The sequence below is a fragment of the Sceloporus occidentalis genome, unplaced genomic scaffold (assembly GCF_023333645.1).
Source record: "Sceloporus occidentalis isolate IW3139 unplaced genomic scaffold, rSceOcc1.0.p SCAF_3, whole genome shotgun sequence".
Taxonomy (NCBI): Eukaryota; Metazoa; Chordata; class Lepidosauria; order Squamata; family Phrynosomatidae; genus Sceloporus; species Sceloporus occidentalis.
The window spans coordinates 187,950,964-187,970,126 of NW_028316983.1; the positions used below are offsets into that span (position 1 = coordinate 187,950,964).

A 19,163-nucleotide genomic window follows, 5' to 3' on the forward strand; every position below is an offset into this window, starting at 1 on the left:
TTGAGAACAATAAAAAGGGCTTTTGGGGTATGTGTGTAGCAAAAGGACGAAGAAGGAAATGGTAGGGCCACTGCGCGGTGAAGATGGAGAAATGCTAACGGGACAGAGAAAAGGCAGAACTATTTAACACCGTCTTTGCCTCATTCTTCTCAGAAAAGGAAAAGGCTGCTCAACCTGAGGAAAATGGAGCAGAGGACACAATAGGGGAAATACAGCACTGAATAAGTAAAGAGGTACATTCTTGCAAACAAGCTTGTAAAATGTGGGCTAGACAAGGTAACTGTTACATGGATTTATAATTGGTTGACCAGCTGAACCCAAAGGTGTTCAACAATGGCTCCTTTTCATCCTGGAAAGAAGTGACCAGTGGGGTCCCACAAGGCTCTGTTCTGGGCCCAGTGTTATTCAACACTTTATCAATGACTTGGATGACAGAATTGGGGGCATACTTATCAAATTTGCAGATGACACCAAATTAAGAGGAGTAGCAAATACCCCAGAGGACAGGATCAAAATTCAAAATGACCTGAATAGACAAAAAAGCTGGACCAAAGCTAACAAAATGAAATTCAACGTGGAGAAATGTAAGGTACTGCACTTACGGCAGAAAAATAAAATGCACAGATATAGGATGGGGGACACCTGGCTGAACGAAACTACATGTGAAAGGGATCTAGGAGTCCAAGTAGACCACAAATTGAACATGTGTCAACAGTGTGATGCGGCAGCTAAAAAGGCCAATGTAATTTTAGGCTGCATCAATAAAAGTATAGTGTCTAGATCAAGAGAAGTAATAGTGCCACTCTATTCTGCTTTGGTCAGGCCCCACCTGGAATATTGTGTCCAGTTTTGGGCACCACAATTCAAAAAGGACATTGAGAAACGAGCGTGTCCAAAGGAGGGCAACTAAAATGGTGAAGGGCCTGGAAACCATGCCCTATGACAGTGGTTCCCAACCTGTGGGTCGAGACCCCTTTGGGGGTCAAAGGACCCTTTCATGGGGGTCACCTAAGACCATTGGAAAACACCTATTTAATTACAGTTATGAAGTAGCAACGAAAATAATTTCATGGTTGGGGGTCATCACAACATAAGGAAGTGTATTAATGGGTCACGGCATTAGGAAGGTTGGGAACCACTGCCCTATGAGGAACAACTTAGGGAGCTGGGGATGTTTAGCCTGGAAAAAAGTAGGTTAAGAGGTGATATGATAGCCTTGTTTAAATATTGGAAGAGATGTCATATTGAGGAGGGAGCAAGCTTGTTTTCTGCTGCTCCAGAGAACAGGACCTGTAACAATGGATGCAAGCTCACAGGAAAAGAGATTCAACATTAGGAGGAACTTCGTGACAGTGAGGGCTGTTTGAAAGCAGAACACACTCCCTTGGAGTATGGTGGAGTCTCCTTCCTTAGAGGTCTTTAAGCACAGGCTGGATGGCCATCTGTCGGGTATGCTTTGATTTAGATTTCCTGCATGGCAGGGGGTTGGACTGGATGGCCCTCGTGATCTCTTCCAACTCTACAATTCTATGATTCTAGGTAGTACAGGAATACCTTGTTAATCTAAATGAATTTAAGTTTCCAGAACCAGATGAACTACATCCAAGAGTATTAAAAGAACTGGCAAATATAATCTCAGAGCAATTGACAATAATCTTTGAGAACTCCTGGAGAACAGGAGCAATCCCAGGAGACTGGAGGAGGGCAAATGTTGTTCCCATCTTCAAAAAGGGGAAAAAGAGGATCCAAACAATTATTGTCCAGTTAATACCAGGAAAGATTCTGGAGTAGATCATTAAACTGAGTCGGTGAACATTTAGAAGAGAACACCATAATCACAAAAAGTCAGCACGGGTTTCAGAGAAACAGGCCATGCCCGACTAATCTCCCTCTCTCTCTCTTGATAAAAGTACCAGCTTGGTAGATGAAGGGAATACGTGGATATAGCATATCTTGATTTCAGTAAGGCCTTTGATAAGGTCACGCATGACATTCTTGCAAACAAACTTGTAAAATGTGGGCTAGACAATGCAACTGTTAAATGGATTTGTAATTAGTTGAGCGACCGAACCCAAAGGGTGCTCAGCAATGTCTCTTCTTCATCCTGGAAAGACGTGATCAGTGGTTTGCCACAGGATTCTGTTCTGGGCCCAGTGCTATTCCACATCTTTATAAATGACTTGGATGAAAGAATAGGGGGCATGTTTATCAAATTTGCAGATGGCACCAAATTAGGAGAAGTTGTTAATACTCCAGAGGGCAGGATCAACATTCAAAATGACCTTAATAGATTAGAAAGCTGGGCCAAAGCTAACAAAATGAAGTTCAACACGGAGAAATGTAAGGTACTGCATTTATGGCGGAAAAACGAAATGCACATATATAGGATGAGGAACACCTGGCTTAACAAGAAGACATGTGAAAAGGATCTAGTAGACCACAAGTTGAACCTGAGTCAACAGTGTGATGTGGCAGTTAAAAAGGCCAATACATTGCATCAATAGAAGTATAGTGTTTAGATCAAGGGAAGTAATAGTGCCACTCTATTCTGCTTTAGTCAGCCTTCACCTGGAATACTGTGTCCAGTTCTGGGCACCACAATTCAAAAAGGATGTTAATTAGCTGGAGCATGTCCAAAGGAGAGCGACTAAAATATTGAAGAGTCTGGAAACCATGCCTTATGAGGAGAGACGTAGGGAGCTGGGCATGCTTAGCCTGGAGAAGATAAGATTAAGAGGTGATATAGGATAGCCCTGTTTAAACATCTGAAGGGGTATCATATTGATGGGATGCAGTGGCTCAAGTGGCTAAGGCACTGATTGTTGATTACAAGATCGGCAGGTTGGCAGTCTGAGGCCTGGGTGGCGCATGATGGGGTTTGTTCCCATCACTAGTCCCAGCTTCTGCCATCCTAGCAGTTCAAAAGCATGCAGATAATGTTGATATTTTAGGTGATGAACCTTGCCCATGGTCCCGATCTGGTGCCAACTGGATGAAGATGCCGGTTTCTCTCCTACTCAGGATCAGAGCGAAAACTCCAAACAGGCTTTCAGCTTGCTGGAACAATGCCTGGAGAAACAGCTGCTTAATTAAAGAATCACACTCCAGCAAGTTCACTCCTTAGAGGGCTTTATTACTTTGTTTCTAATAAACACGAGCTAGTTACTACTATACAAAAACTCTGTCACACCACACTATCACCAAACTCTCAAAACTCTGAACTTCAAGTCTCCCACGATGTGGCTACTAAGTCCAGTCTCCTTCTGTACAAGTTGCTATGCAACATAGAAACCAATCCCTGCTCAGACTGAAGACATATCATATTTACATTTAGTCTTGTTCAGTTGACCTTGAACATCTGGCTGCGGCTCTGGACTTTGGCTTCTAGCTGTAGCCAATTTAGACTTCTGCAGCCATTGTCACATCTGAACATTTTTATCTTCAATATGCATTAACAGATAAATAGGTACCACTCTGGTGGGAAGGTAAACAGTGTTCTGTGCAATCATTACTGGCCACATGATCACAGAGTAGTCTCTGTCAACAGCTGGCTCTTCGGCTTAGTAACGTCAGACACAACTTGACAACCTTGTCAACGGGGAATACCTTTACCTATCATATTGAGGATGGAATAAACTTGTTTTTGCTGCTCCAGAGAATAGGACCCAGAACAATGGATGCAAGCTACAGGAAAAGAGATTCCAGCTCAATACTGGGAAGAACTTCCTGACAGTAAGAGCTGTTCAACAGTGGAACAAACTCCCTTAGAGAGAGGTGGAGTCTCCTTCTTTGGAGGTTTTTAAACAGAGGCTGGATGGAGCCTTGGTGGCACAGTGGTTAAATGCCTGTACTGCAGCCATTCACTCAAAACCACAAGGTTGCGAGTTCAAGACCAGCAAAAGGGCCCAAGCTCGACTCAGGCTTGCATCCTTCCGAGGTTGCTAAAATGAGTACCCAGACTGTTGGGGGCAAATTAGCTTACTTGCTAATTAGCTTACTTGCTGTTCACCGCTATGATCTTTGGAATAGCAGTATATAAATAAAACAAATTATTATTATTATCTCAGATGCCATTTAACAAATACAGGCAAAATCCATCAATGATACCATTACTGGCCAACCGGAATGCACAATATGCTTATTGCAAGCATTCAAAGCTCCATAATCTTCATCGGGCATGTTTTGTCCCAAGAGCAATACTATGGACTTTGGGTGTAGTAAGGCCTCTGGCTCTTAGGAACACAGCCTGAACAAAAGACTTATCCACAAATTTCTTAAGTTTTAAAGGTTTTACTGGTTATAAACACAAATAACATGAAACCGATTTCTTCTTTTTCAATAGTCCTTCCTAAATACCTGGCTCTCTCTTCTTGGTGGATTCTATCTTTCTTCTTCTGAGGACTATCTTTCTTCTTTTGTGGACTTATCCTTTTTCTTTTGTGGACTTATCTTTTTTAAAGGAAAATACTCTCTCCAGGTCTGACTTGGCTGAAATCTTACTACACACTGAAACTAGCTGGAGAGAGACAGTAAGAGACCCTGGGATTTCCCACAATCCTTGCCTTTCTTAAAGGTGTAGATCTCTATTTCCCCTTCTAAACTAATACATAGAAAGTCTAATATAAATCTCAACTAAATATATGTCTCAAGAGCATCAAAGATGCTCTGGAGGCATGACAGGGCAAGATATTACAAACCAAACAGGAGAAAAAAAACAACTGGAGATGTTAGTCAGATGCCTGCATGTTTTTTTTTATTAAACTGAAACATCAGTTGGCATCAGTTTGGCTTTGTTAAATAGCCAATACAACTACCCCTGCATGTTTTCTGTGTTGTGAGATACTGTACTGTAGCTGAAACGGGAACGATGAAGAGTGGCCTGTGGACTGGGACCTCCAACCAAGGTAAAACAATTTTTTTCTTCTTTGGACTGAATTCGCATGTTTTATCTTTACACCACCCAAATATTCCTGATGCAAAAACATGGCCACTTCTTTAGGAATCCATTGTTCTCTACTTACAAAGAGGCCTGTGACCTCACTGGAATGCAGAAATATTGGATTGCAAAAGAGGGATCCATGTTGAGATGCAAATAGACTTTAAATTTCCTGGACTTTGAAAACCCCCTTATTGCCACATGGCCAGAAGGAAGAGGAGCCTGCCTGCAAAAAGATATCCTCCACAGCATACCATCTTTACTAAGGACTGAAACAACATGCAGGCATCTAACATCTCCAATTGTTTTTTTGACCTGTTTGGTTTGTAACATCTTGCCAGATGAAGAAGCCCATGGAGCTTTGAAAGTTTGCAACAAGTATATTGTGCACTTTGGTTGGCCAATAAAAGTATCACTGATGGATTTGTTAAATGGCCAACACAGCTACCCCTGCATGTTAGTTGTTATATGGCTAGACACCCCATTCCAAAATGTCTCCCTTCCCAATTTAGTATCTTTTTGAACATTAAAGGAAAATAAAGATATGAACAGAGAAGCCCAAGAACAGACTGAGAGAAAATACATTTTCATATAGCTGATGCTCTTACCAAACACTACTTTGAGAGGAATACTGTGTACCAAGTATAGGTAGCCAATATTCTTGAATACAATATTTCATTCCAGCTATTTTCTTCATAGCCACACTTAACTCTCCTTCTATTTTTCTTTAGAGAGCAAGATATTCTGAAATCTCTCTTCTTTCTGTCATCAGATGCTTAATGAAGCCCATACACTGTGATATTCTCCCTGCTTTTTTCAGAACTTCATGCCCACTGAATAGACGCCTTTCCTAAGCAACATTTTATAATTCTAGGTTAGATGTTATGAAATATATGTGGCAGATGTTTAATTGTAATGATACTGAGAACACTTCAGAAATAGTCAAAGTATTTTAAAGAAGACGAGGAAGAAGCAGCAACTTCTGTGGCACTTTAAAGACTCATTGGTTTATTGCAGCATAATGTTTTACAGGCAACAGCTACTCCAAATGATTCATGAAGTGGACTGATAACATGATAGATATATACATATGGATTGAGGAACACCAGAAAACAAACCAATAAAGTGAGAACAATATTGGAAATACAGAACAGATTGTTATAATACTTAGTTCAAAATGGAGAATTAAAACACCAACATACTCACATTACATGGAGTAGAGGCCTGATACCAAATCCAGAACTAGTCAGGAATCTGATTTTTACATGTAAATACACTGACCAAACCAATCGGGCACTCTAAATTTAGGGCTTAGGCATAATTCTCCAGAATGTAGTAGATGACTGCACTGAAAGCCACATTAAGTCCTCATGAAATGGCCACTACTGTTATACATCAATTCCTTCTCCATATTCAGTTATGGTGCTCTATTAAAATTACTAAACGGATTTCTGGTTTTGAATTTATTTTCATCCTTCTCCTAGGTGCCCCTCATTTCCTCAAGAGAAAAAAAAGTAAATCTCTGGCAACAGGGTTGTAAATTGCACATTCATGAGTACTGCTTATACCCATTTGTAAATAAACATTTACTTTGTCTTCATGGAAACATGTACAATTAATTAATCATTCAAGAAAACACAATGTTAAATACCTCACCTTTTGAATCAGGAGAAGTAAACATCACTAACCATTAGCTTGCTGGCCTCTTACCATCTCCCTTCAGATCTCGCCTCCATCCCTTTACCATTGCCAAAATGGCCTTCCTACTATTGACCCCCTATAACACATTTAAGATACTCAACTCTCTCCTTCACTTCTTAATTATTTTTATACCACTTCTCACTTCCTGGCTACCACAATTGCAACTACTACATCCCTCTCTTTCCCTTCTTCTCACTTTCTGCCCACTGTGCTTTATGCCATGTTGCTCTCCATACCTACAGCAGTCTTGCTATCTCAAATCACTTCCCTTTCCTTCTTCAAAGCCTTCAAAAATATCTGAACAATTCTGGCCTTCTTCACCATTTCCTCTGCTTCAGCCTAACTCCTCTTAAACCTTCTTTCCACCATGCACTATCTTATCTGGCCACCACCATCCAATCTTACTGTTAGTTTTGTATCACAAAAGAACAGTATCTCTGACTTCCAGAGTGCAGAATAAGCTTGACATATATTTACTATTAACCATGACTTAATTATAAATTAAAAGCATATGCAACTATTCTTTTAAAGAGCTGTGTACCTGAATTTTGATGAAAATCACTGCATGTTAATTAAGTAAATGGGATCTAACAATTCACATATCAAAATAAAGTCTTCACAATCCTATGAGAATTTTTCTATTTTACCCTGTATTAAAATGCAGTATGACATTATAAAAATGTAACTTAAAAAAATTATCAAGTTTGTATCAGATTTAAATATGCTGATAGTTTATCTGTTTGTAAAGCACAATAATTTCCAAAACTTCCTAGGAAGTGTATTCTGGAGAAAAATACCACAGTCATTTTCAAAATAGCTCTTCCATAAATTACTTTTATTCTGTATTAAATGAGCATTGGTCATTATCGTATTATATAAGATATGTTTATTACATATCCATTAGTGTGGCTTTCAACACCACTTGAAACATGCAAATCGTCCTGAAGACGAATCAGTTTTCCAGTGCTTCATATTTAATACACAACTGCAAAGCCATTATAAATTATTGAAGAGGTATTTGGTTAAAAAATAAAATAAACCATACTGTTCATACCACAATAATATCATTGCTACAAAGCAAGAATTCAAATTATTCAATTTCTTTACTATCTGGAATTTTAAAGTCTTGTAGGTGTTTTATTTGTTTTAATGATGTAAAATTTTACTACTGTTCATATAATGATTAAAATAATCTCTCGGTAACATGTGGGTTTCATTCAAAATTGTACACTGGCAAATAGAACTAGAACCTACAATACTTTGATCCAATAAAACCACCAACACACAATAATAGATATTTGAGATTTCTACACATTTGACATGGCAGTAAAACAATTCTCAGAATAAGGCACTAAATGGGCAACATCCATTAAAAGTGTTCTAACAATAATTTACATTTCAAACAGTGCATACATTTTGTGTATATGTGTGTGTGTGTGCGTGCTGTAATTTGCACTTCAGATTGTTAATGCGATATGTTATACAAATTATAGAAAAATTATGTACCAAAATATGCTTTCAAACTCAGTATTTTAACTGTTAGTTCTAATGCCTCTAGTAGTACAATTCTGTATGGCTTGGCAACAATGCATAGATTATATGTAATTACTCATTTTCTCCCCCTTTACAAATATGCAGAATTAGTATTTTGTAAAGCAAAAATATGTAACACTTTGAGCTGTCTCACAATCAATTATTAGCATTAAGAACAATGCAGAAAAGGCACTGAAGTTCAAGTGATTATGTACGGCTTTCTTTTCAAGCAAATTTTTCTGTTTTCATCAGCACAGCTTTGAGTCTCCAAAGAAAATTCAGTTCTTCTCAGTTTGAGATACCTTCTTTCTATACTCAAGTCTGTGTGCTTATTCCAAAATAAATACCCCTCCCACAGGGTAAATAGTCCTCTTATTCTCACTGACAGGAGAAAAGCTCACTGCATTCCATCAAGATCAACAGGCATTTATTTTTTTCCTTATTTTCTGAAATCCAAGAAAGGCAGCAATTTAACCTTATTTCTAGCTAAGCTTTATTTGCTTTTACTTGCATTACACAGTAATAATTAATCTAATCTATTTTAAGGCAAACCCGCAATAAGACACCCTCAGCATGCTTTTTATGCCAAAGCAAGGAGGAGAGAGTAATAGTCTTAGCCCTGAAGCCTGTACATGTTGCATTGGAAGGAAAAAAACGATCCGTATTGTTCTGCATGGTGAAAAAAGGCCAGCTTTCTCAGACTGCACCATGCCAGATTCCATGGAGCACTGCACATGTTGTTAACTGCAACAGAATGAAAGAGATAAAAGACACTATTAGAATTGCCCCAACAAATCAGCATTTATATTTAACATATATTACTTAAACCAGTGGAGCTGCTCTTCAAAGCAACCATTTGAAACATATACAAAACTTTTTTTTCTTAGCAGAACTCTACCCTTTCATAAGCCCTGTATGATTGAACAATTTTGGAGTCAGTTCACAGTGCTGTTTCATATATCTTTCACTTACCTCCTCCATTTTATTTAAACTCACAATTAACATTAAACTAAGAAGGGTTGCATAATGAAATGAATAATGGAAAAAGAAGCAAAAACTGTGCAATGTATGTTGTGCCAAGAACACAACAAAACAAAAAAGTCCTTCAAGTTTCTCAAGGGTTCAGGAACATCAAAATTCAACCCCAGCCAAGACACCGACAAATTTGCATTCTGCCATGTCTACAATACAGGAATATTTTTAAAGGTATTGTAAAATAAAATAACAACTTCCTGCACATTCCTATATCTACCACTCATTGGTCTCTTTATATTTAAAAAGAAGCAAATAAATTAACATTGTAAGGATCCAATGAACACAACTGCTGCATAGTCCTTTTGTTAGAGATTATTAATTTCACTTTCCAGAAACATCTAGGGTTTATTTTAAACAAGAATCTTTTAGAAATTAAACTGAGCCTTTTCCCCAGACTAACTTGGGAATAGGTCCTTGGGGTGAAAATCACAGACTAAAACTGGTTCTATATTTGGTCTTCTCTCCCTTATAAGTCCAGATCAACTAGCACAACAAATGGAATACTTAAAACAATTCACAGATGTTTTTTAACTCCCATCCAATTATCAAGAATAACTAAAAATGTTCCACCATCATGCTGGAGGGGTTGCAGACTGGCTCCTATCTCTATAAGAGAAGAGAATGCCTATAAGTTAGAGCTTTTTGGACAATGGTCATAAACCAGATCACACTTATCACCCAACAAACCATCCATTTCTGTCCTGCACTTTTGTTACTCCATTTGTATACCAAATAAAACAATGCTTTGAAACACAGGGCATTATCGCCTTCCTTCTGGTTGCTGCAAGAACTGAAATAGCTGCCCACTGGAAGACAGGAGATTTAAACTCTGGAAAAATGGTGGACTCAAGAGTGAAATACATAGTTACTTGAAAAACCTCCCTACACCACCAATTCTTGTAATGGACAAAAGAAATCACAATTCTTTTATGAGCACTGGTCAACTCTTATGTTACCACTACTTCACATTTGCTCAGACCACTGTCAGGAAGTGCTTACGTATGGAGAGGCACTTTCTGCTTGAACCCAGCCACAAGATGAAAGGCTCCCTCAGTGAACTTTTGTTTTCATCCTAATTGTACAACGCCACCTGGATAACTACCCTAATGGAACTGTCTGTTAAGTGTTTTTCTGTTAACACATATCCTGTTGCTGATTTAGTGTTCTTTGGCACGAAACAGACAGGCCAAATACGGTGGCTTCTGGCCACTTCGGGGGCGTGGCGTTTAGATGACATGCTCCCAAAGCAGCTGGAAGCCACTCTGAGACTGATTAAGGTGGCCTAAAGCAGCTGGAAAAAGGAGGGTCAAAAAGCCTCTCCTGCCAGCTGCCTGTTTGAGACCACGGTGGTGGGCCACTTTGGGAGTGGGCTGTCTGGTTCCCGTGGTCCCAGAGCAATTGGGGCCAGAGCAGCCTCTGGCTGCTCCTTTTGGCCTGTCTGTTTTGCCCCTAAGTGGAACTAAAATAAATAAAAGTTTTTTAAAAAAATAAAAAATAAAATAAATTAAATTGAAATTTTATTTCCACATAGATCCACAACAACAAACTAATACAGTGGGTCCTTGGTATCTGCTGGGATTCCAGGATCCCCTGTGGATAACAAAATCTGTGGATGATCAAGTCCCATTAAATATAATGGCATAGCAAAATGGTGTTCCTTATATAAAATGAAAAATCAATGTTTGCTATTTGGAGTGTATACTTTTTAAAAAACATTTTCATGCCATGGATGCTTGAATCCATGGATAAAAAAATCAGTGGATAAAGACAAACTAATGTACTATTAGAGCAAGTGACTGAGGTGATTTAAACATTGTTATGAATTTTTTAATGTTCCAGAATAATACAGTCTTGCCATATTAAAGATTTTGGACATAGAGTAAAATTAATAAGCAATTCAGACCATGATAATTCAAACAATGGAGAATCAGCTGACAGCTGTCAGGGTAGGGGGGCAAATGAAGGTACTCTCTCAAATGAAGTGCACCTGCCTTTTTCTTCCTGGAGTTCAAAGCAGCCAGATCTTCATGGACTGAACTATCGCCCCCCCCCCCCCCACCCACCTTCCTACTGGTACTTTGCCATAATAAAGCAAAATTTTCTATATGTGTTATTTATTACATTTTAATTTTTTTAACAACTATCATACATACAGTTATTCTCATTTGTTTATTTATTTAGTATACCTCCTTTTTCCTAGCACAGGATTCAAGCCAGTGTTCAACACTTTAAAAACACAATTTAATTTTCAAACCTCTTAGCACCAAATTTAAAACACAAACTAAATTTTGATTTAAGAATACTATTCAAAAACATTAGTTAATGAATACATACAGTTATTCAGGCCATTATATTTTCACAGATCTCCGTTTATGGTAACACTATAACATAAAATATCTACTATAAAACTCTGCAGATGACAAGTTTATTTTAGTTCAAATACACAAGTAGAAGAACTCACTTTGTAACGAGTCCACGCATTATTAAACTATTAAATATTTTCAAAATAATGATACTTGTCATCTGTTCATAAACTTAATTGTGAATTGCTGGTTAATTTTTGTTTGTCTGTTTTAACCTTACATTAATGAATAGTTCATGGGAGAACAGATAAGGACAAAGCTCTTTCAAGTTTTATTCGAGGCGGGGGGGGGGGGGGGGGACTCAGAAGAGCTTTGTATCTTGAGGCAGGAAGGTCTGAATACTGAGGAAACAGTCCAAAGAGAAGAAAATCTTGATTGCAAACTTAACAGACAATCATGTATTTTGCGAGTCAGAGCAATTAATTCCCTATAGAGCAGTGATGGCGAACCTATGGCACGCGTCCCAGAGGTGGCACTCAGAGCCCTCTCTGTGGGCACGTGCCGTCGCCCCAGCACAGAGTTTATCAGAGTTTCTTACTAGAAACCCAGAGGGACATGACACTTTGTAATAAATGTGTTTTTGGTTGTAGTTTGGGCACTTGGCCTCCAAAAGGTTCACCATCACTGTTATAGAGCATGCTTAGATTTTAAGCTTTCTACTACTATTTTAGGAAGTGCCTACAGAGTAATATTTATTGCTATTTCTAGAACAGCCTGACATTATAGTGAAATATCACAGTTGTTGTCTTAATGAGTAGTGGTAGTGATTTTTAGATAAAAAAACCAAGTATTCTGTATAGCCTTTCAAGATATTAGACTTAATCGACTACTGCTTAAAATACAAATAATGGTGGGAAATCACAGTGAATCAGTCCCCCCCCCCCCCTTGCAATATGGTCTTTGCATTAATGCTGAGTTTCTTCTGCTTTAATCCTGTCTTCTTCTCTGGGGCATATCAACTGGTTACTAAAACACAGAAACAGACAAGCTCAATGAAAGATAAGAGCCTTGCAGAAAGGAGAAATAAAAAAAGTAGGTTCATAGAGCTAGTCTACCACAAGGCCAAATGCACAAAGTTACCCCATTCATGTTAAAGAAGTCTTCAATATTAGTGCAGATTTGTATCTCTTCTAATATTCCATACAACCTACACTCTGACCAAACTGTCGTCCACACGTTTGTTTGTGTCCCTAATTAGCCAGCAGTTCCTCTGAGGAGCTTTGTAGGGAGGCAAGGGTGGGAGAAACTGTTGGTTCCTTCTCCCTATTTCCCACAGAAATGTTTTATAGCAAGTTACCGCTCCCACCTAATGGAGAAAACTGAGAAAGCTACAAAACAGCTAGCCAATGAAGAATATCCTACTGACAGCATGCAAAAGTGGAATAGTCTAAAAAAGAGTCTATGGATATAGCAGGCTGACTGAATATTCTTTTTTTTAAAAAAAGACATAAAATTATTATTTGAAGATATTTTAAAGGACTGGATCAATTCAAATGCCTTTACTCAGTGATCAAAAGACCAAAAATATGCTACCATGAACATTTCTCTAGGAAGAGTGTTCTGTAAATGTTAGGCCACCAGTGAAAAAGCCTGCTTCCTAATAAGCACCCATCTCACCTAATTTAGTGAGATTTGCCTCTGGATTTAGAATAGGACCTCTGAAGTAGATGTAAATGTGCCGGTACACAGGGCATAGGAGACAGTAGCATTTTGAGTAAGCTACATAGAAGAAATGTTAGTGAACTTGCAATCCTGTTGTAGAATAACTACAGAATGGAAAGTTTTCAGAGCAAGCATAGTACTTGGATGGAAGAAAGTTAGAAGCTCCGGGTAGGTTAAACTGGCTTTCTTGTAGAAAGACTATGATAGTCAAGACAAACTGAGAGGTAAAAAATATGAGCTACTTTACTTCTCTCTCTAGGAAATGTTAAAACAATACAATTAATGTGAAACATCTACTAGTTTCGTCCTAGACATCTTACTTACCCTAGTACACTCAGTTTTAAACAATATCCTCAATATTATAAGGTTGGGTTAAAAATTACCATAGATCTTTTTCAGATGACACTATGTTGAGAATAATAAAGGGCACCTTCACCACAAGATTACAGAAGAAATAGAAAGCATACTAGTGAAATGTAATTGTTCCAAGAATCGATTCCATCACCATGGCATATTCTTCACAGCAGAATTAAGACTGTTGAGAAAATATGCATACTGTTTTCTACCAACAGTTTCAAGAAGAACACATAGCATTAACCAAGATTCCTAGCAAGTGATCTGCAAGGATGCAAAGAAAATGAAAGCAACAGACCTCTCAAAAGGCAATTTGAAAAATAGTATCAGTTATAAGAAAACTCTTCCTCATTAGCAGAAGAAAGCAATTCTGCTTTCTTACTACTGTCACATGAATCACATGCCAGGGTTTAAAAACAAAAGCTACTCACCAGTAACTTGAGTTTTCTGAATGGGTAATGTCCCCCACAGAGCCATACTCCTTTGACCTATTGAAATTTAGAAATTATCATTTCACGGCGATTTAATTATGAAGAGTGATTGTATACTCCATATGAAAAAAAATATGGTTTAGGAGAAGTGATCTGTTTGCTAATGCTGAATAAAAGAGAGAAGCTATTCCAAAGGTTTAAACGTATGGTCAGTGCAAAAAAGAGAGAGAGAGAGAGAGAGAAGTAAATGAGCTGTTCTGTCAAGAAGAAAATTTATTTTCCCATTCTTAAATTTAAGGGCTTTTTTTTTGTCTCCTAAACAATGTTTAAGCAGGCTGTGTTGACAGCATAATTTTAAAACATCCAGGACCCAAGCAATGAGATTTGTACATGCAGCATCTAAGAATGTAACTGAACGTTAACAAAAGAAAAGCCTAAAAGGAACTGGCAGTTTTAAATGCTGTAGATTATGGTAGTAAGATTTGCTCTTAGAAAAATGTAGATCATGTTCTATCCGATCCCCTGATGTGCTGTATATCTATCTGTATACTGTGAGCACCTGCATTTCTGAGAAAGAACATAGGTAGCATAAATACTTTTGTTTCCCTTTCATAAATATTTTATCATTTATATATAGAGAGAATGAAAATATGTAATATGAAGTTTTACATGATGTTTTAGTGGCCAGAAAATAGTAGAAAAACCATCCAGAGAGAAATGGAAATAAAGACAGCCACAGGAAAAAAATGACATGAAATCTAATGCAAGGTAATACTTATGGATTAATTATAAACTGTATATACAGTATTTTATTTTTACTCAGCTCTCCAAATGTTGAAGGCAACCTAAAGCTTCATAAAACCACAATAAACTAGAAAAAACTAGAAAACATCAAAATTCAATGCTATCAACATTAACTTTTTCTACAGCTTATAGTATGTTTTGGGATATTCAACAGCAACAATCACCAATAGGCCCATTCTACAAGCCTTTTCCATACAGTGATATTTGGTCAGTTTTTATAGCATTTATGTATTTGTTTATTTTATATGCCACCTTTCTCTCAAAGTGGCTTGGGAGAAAAGCAGCATATAAATAAAATAAAATATTATTTAAAGTCTAATTGATTTCAAGGATGTCAGTGTACAAGTACAAGCACTTCAGACTGAAATGAGATGTAATCTCTTCAAAATTTAAAATATAATTCTAACCCTTTTTGACAATCTTTTTCAGTGAGAGCTTAATTCTAGATTAAAAAATAAAGTAAGCAAACTTGCCTATCACTAGTGTTACTACCAGATGATGTAGCATCCTATACACCAAAGAGGACTCTGTTCATAGGTAGGAAGGCAGTAACAGTAAACAGAGTGCTCTACAGCAAGTGCTAATTATGGTAAATAATTAGTAGACAGCAATTACACAATGAACTGTCACACCTTTGTGAAGTGCCCTATTTGCATTCTGCATGGGGGAGAGGAGAGGCAATATGTAGCTGTTTCCCCATAGTGCAGCCAGCAGGTCCAGAAGATGTGGCTATGTGGCAGGTTGGGCCAGAAGCTGAGAACTAAGTGGCAGTGCCAATAGGGTAATGGGTGTGGGCATTTAGGGAGCAGATCTGGAGCAGCAAGTTTCTTCTCTAGTCTGTCCTGTTCTCAAGGCATAAAACCACTTGACACTTGTTGCTGTATAACTCCAGATTCAGACCTCTTGAAGACTTGCTTGAGTGGGCTTGAAAACAAGATGACAAAGAAGAATGCAAAGAACAGGCTTTGTGCAAAGAAGGTAGCTGTTTGGCAACAGAGGAAGGAGAACTCCTGAAAGATCCACAGAGGCTAGCACTAGTGAGTTAGATACCAGCCCTTAGGTCCACAAAATAGAAATTTCTGAATCTCATCTTTCTGGTGCTTGTCACTCCAGTACATGATATAAAATGCAAACAAAATGCCAAAATGTTCAGGCAAAACCTCAAACTTCACTTCTATGTTTTAAAGCAACAGGTAACCCAGCAAAGTGTTTATGTAATAAAGGTTTGCCTTTTTTTCAGTTATGGAACAGCTATCTATGAATCATTCCTTCTCCCTAAAAAACTGAATACAGAAAACACAAAAAGCCAGAGGGAGATTAAAGAATACCAAAATGTCAAGGATTAGATAGGAAAATAGTGAAGAAATGGTTTGTTGTTGTTATTAGTTGCTCTTGAATTGGTCCCAACTCATGGTGACCCTGGGGATGAGATCTTCCACTGCCTTGCCCAGATCCTGCAAGCCCTTGCCCATAACCTGATCGAGTCTATCCATCTGGTTTGTGGTCTTACTCTCTTTCTTCTACCCTCTACCTTTCCTAGCATTATTGTTTTTTCTAGTGATCCATGCCAACTAATGATGTGGACAAAGTATGATAGTCTCAACTTGATTATCATAGGCCTGATACAGACAGCCAAAATAAAGCTGCTTTGAGTCACTTTGGAGGTATGCTGTTTCAATGATACATGCATCCTAAGAGTCCAGAAGCTGCACCAAAGCCACGCTCCAATCCTAAGGACTGGAATGCAGCTTTGGTGCAGCTTCCAGACTCTTAGGACACATGCATCATTGAAACACCATATCTCCAAAGTGACTCGAAGCAGCTTTATTTTGGCTGTCTGTATAGGGCCTTAGCTTTCAAGAAGAGCCCTGGTCTGATCTGTTCAAGAACCCATTTGTTTGTCTTTTGTCTGTCCGTGGTATATCCTAAGTACGTTTCTTCAGCACTACATCTCAAGTGAGTCGATTTTCTTTCTGTCTGTTTTCTTCACTGTCCAGCTCTTGCATCCATCCATACATGGTAATTGGGAATACAATGGCCTGAAAGATTCTGACTTTAGTGCTCAGTTGTATGTCTTTGCTCTTCAGTAATAATAATAATAATAATAATAATAATAATAATGCTTAATCTCTTGGAATCCAAGCAGATTACAACAATAAAAGAGAATACAGTTAAAATTCTAAAACTCCTATCCCTCCCCCGCTCCAGTATAAAAACATAGTAATACTAAAAAGAGATTAAACCAGACAGATATTAAAACAGTAGTATAAAATCACAGTTAAAATCAATGGAAGATTTGTTAAAATAAAAAATGTATAGCGGGGACCAGATAGGATGGAAAAAGGGATGGAGAAAAGGGGAGAGAAGTGGGGGGGGGCAGGAAAATAGAGGTGGACCTAGTCTGGAAAGGCCTGCTGGAAGAGATCCGTCTTAATAGCCTTCTTAAAGGTTTCCAAGGTGGTAATCTGACAGATCTCATCCGGCAGGTCATCCCAGAGTCTAGGTGCAACTTCAGTATCTTTTCCAATTCTTTCATAGCTGCTCTTTTCATTTATTTATTGACTGCAGTCTCCATTCTGGTCAATGTTTGATCCTAGATATGGGAATTATTTGACTATTTCAATTTCCTCATTGTCTAGACTGAATTTGTGTATTTCTTCTGTAGCTGTTATTTTTGTTTTCTTTATGTTCAGCATCAGACCTGCCTTTACACTTTCATCTTTGACTGTCCTTATTAGCTGTTCCAATTCCTGAATGTCTTGCTAATATTATCGTGCTGTCCGTATATCTTAGGTTGTTAATGTTGCTTCCTCCTATCTTAACTCCTCCTTTTTCCAATTCTAATTCTGCTTTTCTTATGTAGTTTTCAGCATATAAATTAAACCAGTAGGGTGACAGGATGCAGCCTTGCCTGACCCTTTTGCCAACTGAGAACCACTCTGTTTCCTCAAATTCTGTTTTGATGGTGGTCTCCTGTCCTTGACACAGATTCCTCATCAGAACTATCATATGTAGCGGCACCCCCATGTCTTTGGTTCCATAGCTTTTCGTGATCTATACAATCAAATGCTTTGCTGTAGTCTATGAAACGCATGCTGATTCTTTTTTTTTTTTTGGAATTCTTTGACGGGCTCCATTAGCCATCGTATGTTTGCAATGGGGTCTGTAATGCCCCTTCCTTTTCTGAATCCTGCTTGCACCTCTGGAATTTCTCTCTCCATGTATGGATGGAGTCTATGCTGCAGAACTTTGAGAAATAGTTTACGTATACAAAAATACATCAGAAGAATTGAGGTATATGATATAATGAAGGAAATTTCCTGCCTTCTAAGAAAATATGATTTGAATTTTATAAGACTCTATTAACATATGGAATTAAGAATGAGCAATAACTAAGACTTCTGGCAAAACTGAGCTAAAAGAAAAGTAAAATCACATACAGAACAAATTAATTCAACAGAATGAAGAAAGGGTATGAAAAACAGAGTAAGGGATGGTAGTCAACAGGGACATCTAAATGAGACTCAACTCCCCCAGCACACAATAATGCTTTAAAATAAATGATGATGCCCACTTTAGTAAAAAAAGATTCATTATTATTAAGAGACCAGTTGCAAAGATATACCTAGGGATCTTAAAGCATTACTATAGGATAAATTTGTATTGTTTTATATGGCTTTCAAGATAATCCATGGGGTATCAGTTTAAGGAGCTATTTATCACTGGTTAAATTGTGATTTAAGTACACTCTTATGGTTGATGCCCATTTCATTTCAATTTCCCAACAAAATCTCAAGTTTATAGTTATTTCTATCACCCACAAGAGGTGGATGACCTTTCTTTGCAAAGAAGAGTAATTCTTCTACTAGTAAATTGTGAAGTATCTTGTGCCACTTCCAGGTGTACAAGGAAACTTCTTAAAGCAGGCTAGTTAAGCATCTGGAAGCATTTTTGTATAAATGCTCAAAATACATGCTTTATGTTCCAAATAATATACACCATTATTGTGCTTTACATAAAGTAATAGCTACCAATGACCATGATAGAGATTTAGTATGAGAAATATCTTGTTAAAAAGTTAGATCAAATATGGAAGAGGACAGTAAAACAGGCACAGAGTTATATGAAGAACCAAATTCCTGTAGTGTTTACATACTGTCAGTCTAAACAAAATCAGCAATGATGAGGCAAAACTCTGATGATACAAAGAACAATATTTTTTTAGGAAAACACTAACAACACTGAAGCTAAATCCGTTAATCCCAGAGCACACACACATACACATAATCATAGCATTTACTTAAGTGCTGATTTCACAAGTCCCAATCATTCAGTGGATCTACT

At 37.8% G+C, this 19,163-nt stretch overlaps 1 protein-coding gene across 1 annotated transcript in view; it reads right to left on the reverse strand.

Annotated features, from left to right (window-relative positions):
• Nucleotides 1-5,916: 5,916 nt before the first annotated feature.
• Nucleotides 5,917-19,163, reverse strand: part of ROCK1 (Rho associated coiled-coil containing protein kinase 1) — a 112,515-nt gene continuing 99,268 nt past the window's right edge. Inside the window, exon 33 of the mRNA XM_089517151.1 lies at nucleotides 5,917-8,914. Within this exon, the coding sequence (XP_089373277.1) occupies nucleotides 8,911-8,914 (4 nt within the window). The 3' untranslated portion in view covers nucleotides 5,917-8,910. The remainder of the gene's footprint in view (nucleotides 8,915-19,163) is intronic.